This window comes from Semicossyphus pulcher, unplaced genomic scaffold (assembly GCF_022749685.1).
Source record: "Semicossyphus pulcher isolate SPU_LCO1_2020_fin unplaced genomic scaffold, fSemPul1.0.p SCAF_6, whole genome shotgun sequence".
Lineage (NCBI taxonomy): Eukaryota > Metazoa > Chordata > Actinopteri > Labriformes > Labridae > Semicossyphus > Semicossyphus pulcher.
Genome location: NW_027211737.1, coordinates 23,104,827 through 23,118,299, shown reverse-complemented (window position 1 = coordinate 23,118,299; position 13,473 = coordinate 23,104,827). Strand labels below are relative to the sequence as shown.

The 13,473-nt window shown below is 45.0% G+C and overlaps 1 protein-coding gene across 1 annotated transcript in view; it reads left to right on the top strand.

Moving 5' to 3' along the window:
• The window catches only part of LOC138610013 (tetratricopeptide repeat protein 28-like), a gene marked incomplete at its 5' end in the record, with an annotated part of 185,820 nt that overhangs the window by 116,441 nt on the left and 55,906 nt on the right, over positions 1-13,473 (top strand). The window contains one exon of the mRNA XM_069682715.1: positions 1,126-1,256. Coding sequence (XP_069538816.1) covers positions 1,126-1,256 — 131 coding nt within the window. The remainder of the gene's footprint in view (positions 1-1,125; positions 1,257-13,473) is intronic.

Below are 13,473 nucleotides of genomic sequence, written 5' to 3'. Positions count from 1 at the left end.
TGACTGTTTTTGTCCAACCAACAGTCCAAATATTGTCATATATTGACTTTTTAATGAAACCGAGAAAGGCACAAATGTTTTGGCGTATTTGCTTGATAAATTACAAAAGGTCGAATACATTATCTAAGTTGTGGGCAGTTAATTTTAGCAGTGATCAATACAATTGCACATATTTTAAACAGCATATTTTTGGCACTATCAATGGCAACGTCTTTCTGAACCATTAGATGAATCACCATCAAATTTTATTAAAACTTTTATGTTCCCCAGAGATTAATCCTGCTGCTTGTCCAATTCTTTGTTTTCATGACTAAATATGATTGACACATCAGCCCCTGCTGTACCATCTGTTTTAAGCTCATTAGCAAATGATAGTATGCTAACATCCTCAGCTAAAGGTTTAGATATGATAAACTTTATGTGTACTCATCAGTGTGATAACACAACATACTCATGTTACTGAGGCTAATAAAGCCTTTTCCTCATTCTGGCATCTTGCACCAAAATCTGAGATCATTCAAATCTGCAACAAAAAAAAAATACGAAAAGGAATGACCCATTTCTGTTCTCAAAATAGATATTACTTACTGTGAGTATGAATACTCTGCGTGGGTGTTAATATAGGAGGAAGAGAGGGTTTGAGAGGGAGACAGTGAGGGGAAGAAAAATCTTAAGATGGTGAGATAAGGATGAAAAAAAGAAAACAGAGAGAAGCGCAGACTGGCTCCAGTCCACTCACCCCCACACAGTTTGACACATGACTGGGCAGAGCAGCTGGAGATAAGGAGCTGAGGTTCTCAGGTGCAGCACAGAGACTCACGCTTTACTTTGGCCCTGTCTGTGGGGCCTCTCTGTCAGGCAGAAATAATAAGGCTTTCCCCTTTCACCCTCTGGAGCACCGAGATCAACAGAACCAGCTGTCAGGGAAGCCGCTCTACTGTGGAGAACCGAGAACGACCACTTTCCCTTTTAAGGCTGCAGCTGCATAGATGTGGTTCATCACATCCCTGTTCAACAGTGGCCGTGGGATGATGTGAAATAAACACCGGTTGCTTTGTAATCATGTAGGCTGTATTGTAAATATGCTTTGTTGGCCTCTCATCACTGCTGGTTTTCCCCCTTCAGGTGACCAAACAGGGGAATGCCGTGCTCATGGGAATCTGGGCTCGGCATTCTTCTCCAAGGGGAACTACCGCGAGGCGCTGACCAACCACCGCAACCAGCTGGTTCTGGCCATGAAACTAAAGGACAGAGAGGTAAGAGGCACACACCGAGAAATGGAAAGGATAACTATAATCGCAGAGGACGGTGAACCAAGGTTGAAAAGTGATTTTTTTTCTTTATCATGAATGTAGGAGTGGGATTCTGCTGTGCCCAGCATTCCTGTTGTCTGGCTGTTTAGAGGGTATGTGAAGGAGGAGTCTGAAGGACGGAGGGATGCTGCTGCTCTTTGTCTATTTAAAAACATGGGTGACAAGTTGGTGCGGAAAACAGAACAGATGAAGGTGACAGGAGAGGAGAGAGAGTGAGGCAGCTGAAGGAAAGGCCAATAGGAGAGCCTCGGCAGCTGCTTCACCTGATTATCAATGCGAAATGCAGATGTTTATCTGGGCCTGTTTTGGAACGTAATTCAGTTGTTTGAATATGGGGCAGAGAGAGTGAGGAGAGTGGGAGGGATAGAGGAAAAGAAAGGAGAGGGAGGGAAATTAGTTGGACAGACTGATCCACTTTCCTCTACAGTTTGGTGCCCTCTTTCCCTCATCACTCCGTCTCCTTCTCCTGTCTCTCCCTCTGCCCGGACCCTCTGCGGTCATTGTTGGGAGGTGACAGGTGCTTGTTCCAACACAATTCCTGTCACACGAGGAGAAGAATGGCCTCCGTTTCCTCCTTCATTCCTTATCCTCCCCAGCAGGCCGGTAGCCCTGCTTGTTTGTGTTCCCCGATATCAGGAAACGTTTAAACAGTCCAGTCAAACGCAGCAGCACAATGCACCGGGATGAAACTAACGGGTGACAAATGCGGCCAGAGGTCTCTTTAACACCTCCCCCTCCGCACAGTTTGAAGATGTGTGCAGAGCAGAAGTATGATGATGAGTCTACAGACACCAATGCCAAAAACCTCTGTCATGTAATGAGGGTAAAGAGAGAGATGGGTGAGAGACATGCACTGCCCTTAGTGTGTGCTCTGAGGGTTTGACTGCTGTGCTCATGGTCAGATGTGGCAGTAATTGGCTGGCCAAATGATGATGAAATGTTTTAACTTGTTAATGTATACATAAGAGTTGTTATACCCACTTTCACATCCAATGTGCAGACTAGTTTGAGCCTGCTTTTCGCCATACTTAAAGACCTAACAGTGCGATACAGGTAAAATCTGGAATATACCGTAAAATTTGGTGTATAAGACGCACTTTTAATAAATTTTTTCATCTTAAAAGTGGGCTGCGTCCTGTATACCGGTGCGACCAATTTACCAGTATAAAATGCAGAGAGAGGTTTGTTATTGTGTTACGGTATTTTACTCAGACGATGGCGCTATCTGGTTGTTAAGTGGTGAAGTCACATCTCAGCATTAAACTGTTTCCGGATCTGAGCTGCTACAACGTCTCCTACGTCTCACAGTGCTGTTTAAAAACTAACTTGATTGTTGCTAACGCTTCGTCATTGACATGCACCGTCATGATCGCCATTGCAGCCGCCACCCTCACAACAATCAACATTACTGTAGGCTGCTAGCTACCGCTAGGTACAGCACCAGGAGTTAACAGGATTGCAAACTCGACATGGTGAAAACAGATGGTAGGCTGTAATTTGTGTCTTTTTTGAATGTGTTCTAAATGAGAATACATTGAAATAGTGTTGAAAAAACTTGTATACACACGTTTTTATTAATAAATAGCTACAGAAAACATTTTACCCTCTGGGATACCCCCAAAAACAGACTGTGTTTTATATTCCTGAGGCTTACCGTAAAATATGGAATATAAGTCGCACCAGAAATACATTCAAAACACACAAATTGTCAAGTTTGCGAACCTGCTAGCGGTGCTGTAGTTGAACTACGGTAACGCTGATTGTTGTGAGGATGGCGACTACACTAGCGATTATGACGGCACATGTCCGTGACAAAGCTTTAGCTAGATTATAGCTCCATCGTCTGGGTAAAATACCGTAACAGAATAAAATACCTCTCTCTGCATTTTATACTGGTGTATTGGTCGCACCGTCATGAAGGACACAGTCCACTTTTTAGATGGGAAAAAATGTATTAAAAGTGCGTCTTATACACTGAATGTTACGATATATCATACAGTGGCCCTGAGAGGTCAGTGTGCTGCAACTTAAGAAAACACATGCAAATAGACAAAACACATGCAAAGGATTAAAAAGTGAGACGCTCAACCTGAAACATGCTGCAAATAAACATAAAATGCAACCAAACCCTGCAGGAAACACAGGTGACAGAAAAACTACACAAAAACTGCTGAGCACAGTTGGGAAATGCCTGGTGTATCACCAAAATCACCTCTAATTGTAGCTAATTTCCCCCACCACTTACTGATAGCTAACCTCATTTAGGTCATGAGTAACGAACCATGGTGACAACAGGTGTTCTGCTCTGTGCTGCGTGCAGGGTATTCGGTTCTGTTCTCAAGGAGCCCTTTCTCTTCTAAATGCTGCACACATGTCGTCAAATAAGTGAAGATGTTTTTGTGTTTCGTCTATTTGCATGTGTTTTCTTAAGCTTGAGCTCTCAGGGCCACCGTGATATCACTATGGGGCTGCTTTAATCCATTGTGACCCAAATCTTCAGGAGTCCTGTGCTGCTCACTGATGCTTCTTAGAGGAAAGCTCCCCAAACTGCACCCCATAGCTTCCACACAAACGGGCCACTCGTGAGGTGGAGGTCATTGAACACCACTAATAGTTGCATCACACTGTACACAAGAAGCCCCGATTGGCCCTGCGTGGCCCTGCCTGCTGCCCTCCCCTTCTCCCCTCTTGTTCCTCTGAAGGCCCCTTAATCAGAGTCATATGTGTGTCACACCACCTGGTCTCCCTCAGAACACACGGGGGCCTGGTGGATCGCTCATTACGGCCCGGCCTGTTGTTTTTGTTTCTGATGTGGACGTTTTATCTGGCCTTTCTGAGGCTGAGGTCACTTCCTAGAGGGCCGGGGACAGGATGTTGTTTCGCACTGGATTTCCAGTGTTTGGCCTCCAGTCTGGGAGCGTGTAGAGGAGAAAGGCTTAGACTGAATCTGTGGCATCGCTTCCAGGCCTGAGTGATAAAGGAATAAGTGCCATATGTGGATTTAAACAGCTTTAATTAGAGAATATTGCAGAATTTCCTGGAGACTTTAATAAAATGATATAGAGATGTTTGATGTGATAAAAGGACCAGGAGGAGCATGTGGCTCTGATATGACGTGGGATGTGGGTTTCGATTGTGTTGAGCTTCAGGTTTTGATCGTATGAATAAGAGCCTGAAAAGATGAAAACACATTTAAATGAACTCCGTGAACTTGTTACAGTTGGAGCTGGTGTGTGGTTTTGTGTCTGTGTGTGTTTATATCCAACTGTAGTCAGTTGGCCTCAGGCTCTTCTCTCTTTTCTGTTAGTTTGCAACATTTAGAGGAAAATCCTGCTCATTGCAAGAGTTTTTTTTCATTGTTTTGGACATCATTCCTCTCAGTTACTATGAGATTGTACTCACTGAGTTTATTGTGGACATCTGGGCATGCAGTGTTATTACTGGCAGTGCAAATACTACGATTTGTACAAACATCCATCACAGTAAACAGATCAACTTCCTGGTCCAACTTTGAGCTCCTAAGTACCGCTTACTGACCCATCATCACTCCCGGTCCCTGCGTGCCTCAGCTCAGTGAAAAGACAGTGAGAGGGAGGGGGGTTAAGGGCGCACCGGCAAAACACACATTTTCCAAACGACTTTCTTGTTGTACATAAAAGATATGAGAGCAAGCCTTCTAACTGCTTTGTATTAAGCTTTTAAATTCATTATTCATTAGCTTCACGTCTGTTTGACACAACCGGAGCTGCAGCAGAAGGAATATGTTAAACACTATCAGACAGGCAATGAGAATACATCTGAGCAACACATTGTCTTAAAGGAAAATACATATGTAATTGTAGTCAGATATTTCATGCACTTATACTGGAGCTGTAATATTAAAGGACTCAAATCTAAACCAGCTGTTCTTCCTGCAACTGGAAGCTGCAGCTTTGATACTTTGAGCCTTGATTACGTGTTAACTTCTTCATATTGTTCTAATATCATAGTTTGCTCTGAGTAGATGTGCTGCTCTGCTGACGGTACACTTGTTCATACCCGTGATCGGTCACATGCTGCAAACACAGCTGCTTTTCTGCTAACCTCTCATGGAAACTCTGTGTTGACTTAGAGCCTTTGTTCGGGTAAGCAAAGCCAGATAACTAAAAGAGACCCCGGATAGGTTGAACTTGCTTCGTGGTACAGGCCTCTGTAGTTGTTTTTATACAACCTTTTGATGATTGTATGCTCCTGTTAGCATCGTCACTATGTTCCCAGATCTCATTATTTACATGGGTGAGTAAAACCTTATCATAACAGATAGAGATGATCACTTAACTAAGAAAGTCAGACACAGTTTTAATAAAATGGAATAATCACCTAATTCCCCTAAAGGTGGCAAACACACTGTCTGTCACTAGGAAGCATAAACTGTATGCTAATGTCTTCTTATGCTTGTACTGAATTATGGCTGTGACTAACGCCCCCTGGTGGTTTGGCAGTCGCCTTAGCCCGCTGCCGGAGTATGTTTAGGTTTGTTCGCTACACAGTGTCCCCAAGACTCTCGGTGGGCGATATGGCCTAAAGATTATATCATGATATTTCACAAAAATGATATTCATGACGATAGGAAAAAAGAAAACTGAATAATGTTTTGTGTAATTTCAGGCAGCAGCATTTATTCATGCAAACAAAATAAAGTGCTTTGACAATTTCCCTTCTTTTCCAATAAACAAAGGGGGTCTGGGGGAACATTTTGGCCGGGAAAGCCCAAACTCGGTTGTTTCTGGCACATTTACAAAGGAGAATTAGGCCTTAATACCTTTTAGCCCACTCTGTACCCACCGAGTCAGTGTTCACGTTTGGCTCTACATGACAACATAGAAATACTGCTGTAGCTGCTACTACAAGCTGTGATATGCTTAGACTCTCTTCTTACTTATTGATAAGAGGTTTTTGATCTGCCACTGCATCAACCGTCCCTGTATGTTTATTTTTAAAGCGGTAAATAGTGACGCTGCCTGCTTTATTACTCTATATATGGCTATGCTACAAATTTCAATTAGGTGGTAATCTGAAGAGAAATAAAGAAGAAAAGCAAAATTTAAAAAAAGCTTTATTAAAAGTAATTAATTGATTTGTTCATTCGTTAAGCCCATTAACGTCTGCGTGGTGTGTTAGGAAACCTTTTTAATGCTTACTGTACAGGCGTCACGTCACTGCCACCGGTGTTTTCTGAAGCAGCTCGTCATGATGATGACCCGTTCTTCTTGTCTTAAATTCTTTTGCTAACATCTATCAAACACTGAAGTCTGCTCTGCGCCCCGCCTCCCCACACTCACACACTCCCGGCATGCAGGGGCGGGGCTTACACGGACAGACAGGCATCTCTCATGCTCGTATTGATTTAAAGCAGAGGCGAGTGCCTCTAAAATGAACAGGAAAAGCAATACACAACATGTTAGCCGTAACAATTGTCTTGCAAATTTACATCTTCGATATCGCAATACGACACTTTCTTATCGCGTAAAAAAGTATACCGGTATAATCTGAACAATATGATATGGCACAGCTCTACCCCAGACGGTAAAACATCATTGACCTGAGTTAACACAGCAGAGTGGTGGAAACACAAGTTTATCATCACTACTAAGTTTGTATCCATAATTAAATGAAACGGTGGTGAGTTGTAGTTGTAGTTGTGGTGACAAAACAAGCATGTCTCGAGACAGGTGCGGATTAGATGAGGGTTGAAACAGCGGTGCTCTGACAGCAAGGTTTCTTTGCTTACTGTGATTTTTCAACGACTTTGTTCACAATGTATCGTTCTGTACAGGAAAGATGAGGTGCGTAAAAATAAAAAAGTAGTGATGGCTGACACCTGGTCCTGCAGTATTGCGGTCATGCGGTCACCGTCACAGCCCTCGTACTGATACCACAACTAATACAAAGTAGTAGTGTAACTTAACTCTGTCTCTAGTCTGTACATCAGGCTGAGCAGTGGCCTGTGTGTGATGAAGGAGCAGAGGGAGACAAAAGACAGATGAGTGTTCTCCATAAATCCAGAGGCAGTACAGTACCTGGGTCCTGTTTTATCAGTGAGAGGAGCCATGCATGGGATCTCTTTTCATCCTCTCATAAAAAAGAGGGAAAAAACTCTTGTTATGGCTATGCAGCAAAAAAACAGCGAGCCTGCCTGTTTCGCTGACCAGCAGACTGTGTGACACCAATAAATCATCCTGGATCTGACCAGGAAACTCATCTGTAAAGACGGAGGAAAAAAGAAAACAAAACAGAAAGAAGGCCGAGCTTGGGAAAGACTCAAAGAGTGAGCGCTCTGTCATCCGCGACTGGGACTGGGAGCTGCGATCCAAACCAGTGAGGTCATAGGCTAGCGTGAAGTTAGTGTTTTTCTTGAGCTCTCTGCCTTTTTGGAAATATCTTTAGCAGATTTTCAGCTGTCATATATACTGCAGATAGAACATAAACACGCTGCCTCGTCTTTGTAGTTGTGTGTGATGTTTCCAACTTTTGTTTTTGTCCCAGTTTCCACACCTGGCTCTATCTAAGGCCTGCCAGTAACCATCTCTAACAAAGGCCTCCTCTGTCATTGTGAGACAAAGATGCTAAACTAGGTCTTTCCTCTCCAAACTGCCTGTGCCGTCCCCCCCTTTGTCTGTGACGTTTTCGTCTTAAATAGCAGGTTTATCCAGAGGGAGGTAACCCCTAATTTGGGGTGTGAGTATTTGGGAGAAACTGAGGCGGCTGGCGGGGATGCACTCTGTAATTATGTCTTCTGTGATGTTGAAAAGAGTCTCCGCCGCTCGATACCCCAACCCTACTTTAAAATGGAAATCAAGATCAGGGAAAAGTCAAAGAAATACACACAGTGGTTTTTCTTCTGTAGGCTCTGCTTTTCTTCTCTCCCCTACAACCACTCTCTGTCTTTAACTTTGTTTATCTTTGCTCTCTCTCCTCCGCTCGCTCCATCTGCCGAAAGGAATTTACTCAAACTTCGCCCCTCGCTCTGAAAGTGACGCAGACTATTTCATCACGGGTGTTTGTCTTGCAGCTGGTTTGGGGGGGCTGTACGGATTCTTCTGGACCATAGCTGGTGTAATGAGGCTGAGGGGCTGAGAGATGAGCCTCCGCACAAGGGCCGAGGAAGAGGGATAAGTGTGGGTGTTCCTCTTGTCAGGGTCAGGGTTTGTCAGTGTTTGTCAGCACTCCAGCAGAGGAGGGGATCATTAAGGAGTCATTAGGGTATAGACGTGTGCCTCCACCGCCTTTCTTGGGGCTCACGCTAATAGAGGATGGCAGAGGGGGGACTTGGCACCCACGTCTCTTCTCTTTAGTCTCTACAGCTTTGCTGATTAAGAAGGAGGATTTGGGGATGATTAGAGGGGCTAATTTAGCTGAAATGCTGGGCGGGGGCAGGAGGATGTGTCCGGCTAAATAAAAGGCAACACCTCTCTTTCTTACTGTGCACACTTCATAGAGCAAGGCAGTCTGTGAGTGCACTCAGCTGTTGATATTACCTTTCCAGTAAAACCACTATGAGCAGTACAGAAGTACCTGCCTCCTCATCTCCTGTTGTGCTCGACCGAGGTGCGGGGCCGGCCGTGGTGCAGCGGCTCGAACAGCACGTCCAGCCTGCTGTGCCTTAATGACACACAGGCTCTCCTCGGCCCAGTGGTTCAGAACTGCTCTACAGCAGCTCGCTTAGCCATGAATCATGGGAGATGGACGGCAGGCATCGAGCAATGGGCCATGACCAGAACTGGGAAACAAGGATTTGTGTGTGCCTGCGTGTGTGCGGGTGTTTTAATGGGCGCACACATCTGTGTTCCCATATTCCAATGTCATGTGAATGTGTCATGTTCTGTCCATGTGCATATCTGTCTCAGAAGGTTTCAGGGTGAGATGTAAAACGCATTCCTCTGAAGAATGTCGGATTTGCGTGTAAAATTTAAGAAGGATTTCCACGTTAAAGGTTTGTTTGAAGTGCCCTTGAGATTCATTGCTTTTGATTTGATTGCACACACACACACACACAGATATTCTTATGTGTGCGAGAGAAAGCACGTGTGAACCTCGGACGCCTGTGGCTCTGATTTGTGCTTGTACAGGTTGCAGTGTAATGGTGTATGCACTGACTTCCCATGCCCTGCAACATGCAGCTGACCCGGAACACTGAGCTCTGTGTGTTCATAAACATGTACCTCCTCTGTGTGTGTGTGTGTGTGTGTGTGTGTGTATGCACATATATGCAAATGTGTGTGCGCGCTCTGTGCGTTTGCTGCATTCGAGGTGACGCAGCTTTGTGTCTCCCCCAGTGGAGCATTTGGAAGGCTGTCAGAGAGATGAATGACTGCCGTTATATCGACTACTGCTCTCTGCCTCTCTGCTGCCCCCTCCCTCCCTCTCTCCCTCCTCGCCGCCCCATGCTCCACTTCTCCTTCCCACCGCCCTTCCAGCTCACCTCCACTTCCTTCCTTTACTTTTCTTCCAGCTCACCTCACCAACATGCCTCCCCCCCCCCCCCCCATCTAATTTTTCTCACTGTTTGTCTCTATTTTACAGAATCCCACACCATGTTGCCATATAATGTAGGAGAGTAGACAGAGCCGACACTCTGTGAAAGGATTCTTCTTTTAAATTGGCTGCACAGAGCTGAATGCTGTGTGGACTCCTGCATGGACTGATTAAAGCATCAATACTTCCGAAGCTCCACTGCTGATGCGACTCTAACAGGACCTTAATCTAAACACTGCAGTGCCTTGTGTAGATTGAAGCGCTCACAGTTGGGAAGTTGAGTAATTTGTCTTGAATATTACACCTTGTCTGTCTTTTACTCCCTTGCTGCTCCAATCAAGGGCAATACAGAGGGACAGATTAGATCACAAATAAACAGTGACATGGTCACAGGAGACTCCTTGGCTCTGTGATACGCTGCTGTGGTGCACTATATGATTATAGATGACAACCAACAGACACGTAGATACTGCTCATCAGAGGGAGGAGGGGATCCAAAGGGCTCCTTTGGGGTTTCCACTGCGCCACAGGACAGCGTGTGTGCAATAGAGATTTTAATCATTAAGAAAATCAAACGTCCGATCATTAATCTTGGCAGAGGGGTTTGATGTCACACAGCGAGAGGGATGAAGACTGAATGTGCCAACTCATCTTCCCCAGATAATGGCTGACGATAAGGGATGGAGCCCGATTAAAGGCGTCAGCCAGCGGAACGTTAGTTCGCACGGCTTTGATTGAAATGAATTGCGTGTCAGCGTAGCCAACTGAAACCCTCCCACCGCCGTGTCTTCCCACTGCGCGGAGTCGCCCCATTATGGTTCACACTTTGTGGAGAGTCTGCGAGTGGCCCGAAGAAAGAGGCTGCGTTGGTTTCAACCTGCGTGATTAATTCATTATCTGATCTCATCAGACTAATCCTTTTTACAGAGATGGTGAGTCCTTTTCTTGTAAATTCTGATCTCTGCCATCAGGGAAATCTAGGTGTGATTCACAGGCGACCAAATATGTATCAGAGTCCAGACTCGGGGCAGACCTCCCGGCTCTCCCTCCTCTTCCTCCCCTCCAGCCTCAGTCCAGCCTCAGCCTTCATCCAGGCTGGCCAGAGAGCCATTTAAAGCTCAGGAACTGCATCCCTTTCTCCGGGCCGATCGATAGTGGAGCTGTCAGCAAGACGAATGGAGGCTTTAGGAAGTCCATTTTAATGAAGGAGAAGGAGCGAGGGAAAGAGAGGTACTTGGAAAAGGAGGAGGGAGAGTAACTGAGGGTAGTTATGAAGGGAAGGAAGGAAAAGGGGAGAGAAAGGGAAAGAAAGGCGCAGAGGAGGAATGTGTGTATGTGTTTATTGAGCGTGTGTGTAGAACTGTGTGTGTACTGTGTAGCGCCGTCTCCAGTGACAAGGGTTGGGGAGGGCTGGACGGGGTTGATTTAGCTACAGTAAGACCTATTTCTAGCTCAGCAGTGTGAAATGGCTCCTTAGCTACAGTAACTTGTAAAGCACAGCCCAACACAGAAACCTACATTAGTGGACTGAGGGGATTTCATCTGGCCGGCACACCAACACCACATCAAGTCCTCTGGCTCATGAATCATGTCAGTAGCTCTGTGGTAAAAAAAGATATTGTTGTGACAGGGGAGGGCCACAAATCCAAGGCAACTCCCTGCACAGCTGCCCTCAACCAACACACTGGCCCGCATCAAAGATCTGTGTACGTTCGCATTAGTAGATGTCTGCTGGAGACGACGTCTAACTTGGGATTGTTGGCGTCGACTGTTTGTTCGGCATTCTGAGCTGATACTCTTATATCAATATGCAGAAAAGGCTGCATGCTAATAGGTGATTAGGAGCTGAGGTCAAAGGTCGGGCACAGCCAGTGATGAAGACCAACCATCTCCTCCGGGCAATGGCCCAACCGAACTCACTCATTGGAGCAATTACTGGCCCTGATTAGTCAGTGTGAGTGAAACGATTTATGCATAGAGCCAAACACCTCCTCCAGTCAGCTCGAGATCTACACTTCAAGAGTACTCAGTGTAATAGATGGGTATTTAAAGTTATATAAATATTCCAGTAGTCATATTGAATTATTAAAGAGTACTCAAGTACATGCAAAAGGAGGCACTGGTTTGAGATACCATACTGCAACACTGCTCCTCAGCAACAGCTCTGAGGTTGTGACTCTGCTATTTGCCCACTTCCAATCATCATGTCTGTAACCGCATGTCTGTAGGACAGCAATCTGACTTTCACCTCAGTTATAAGCTCCATCCGCAAGTAAGAAGTAACAGCGACCTTGATGTTACTTTGCAGCCCTCACTCTCAGCTTATTCGCAGCGATGGCAGCTTACTCCGTCTCAACAAACAGGATCAGCTCAGCCTTCTCCTTCCACTGACTTAAAGGGAGGACATATAGAGTCACAATTTTGGTGATGACCTGGTTCATCTTCTCTGCCGTGGTGGCGTCACAACGGTGCGTACCAACCCTGCTAAAAAATGAGGTGATGAGCGATTGATATCATTTTGAACAGTTTTCTCCCTGTGCTTAATAAATGGTTAATCATCATCTGTTACAGAGCATGCACAGCTGATCATTTTTAGTTACTTTGTCAAAGTTGTCTGTTCACCATATTGCTTGTCACATTAGATCGAGTGATGTTTGACTGGAAACACATTTTTACTTAATGGAGGTATTCAAATATTCATAGAAAAGGTCTATATTTATTATATAAAAATTGCAAGTACTCTATACAACAAATGCTGATATCCAAAACCAGTACTCAAGAATTGGAGTACTCCTGCCTACCTCTACTTATTACGCTAACAGAAAGTTCAACTGGTCCAGGCACCTGCAGACAAACACTTTATAAAGATGAGTGTAGAAGACACTACATTTAATGCCATGTCTTCTTCTTGTTTAACTGTCTGCTCACCACTTTCTGTCCCTAGTAAGGAAAAGTGGCACTGTGTTACTTGAGCTATATTGAGTAGGTGTCCTTTCAGTGGCTGTTGACAGTGAGCGATACATGACTGAACTATAGATTCAGTCCTGAGATGATCTGAGAATGTGTGTGTGATTGATTGTCCTTATATCCTGAATCACGATACCAATCATGAGGTATTTACATGAAAACATTCAGCACGATGACCAAGGAAGTTGCTACTCCAAGTTAATTCTCATGGTGCAGTATATGATGAACATCCTCCTCTCTCCTTTCCCTCAAACTGGACGCGTTGTAAAGAAATGCTGCTCCTATATGTCTGTACTTTCTCTTCCTCAGATCTTTAAAGAGTGAAGTCAGAGACAGGAACCAGATTAGCCCTCACCACTCACTCATCTGTAAAATAGAGATGAGCTTGTCCTTAGAGATAAGGTGAAATTCAGATGGTGCAGTTCAGTCTGGAACCAGTCCGTGTGTGTGTGTGTGTGTGTGTGTGTGTGTGTGTGTGTGTGTGTGTGTGTGTGTGTGTGTGTGTGTGTGTGTGTGTGTGTGTGTGTGTGTGTGTGTGTGTGTGTGTGTGTGTGTGTGTGTGTGTGTGTGTTTGGGGGAATGGTTTCTGTATTACAAGGAGCGAGGGGTCTCTCAGGGAGAGAGAGGTCAGCGCGGCTACAAGCGTTTGATGTTTGCATTATATATAGCTGCTGCACAC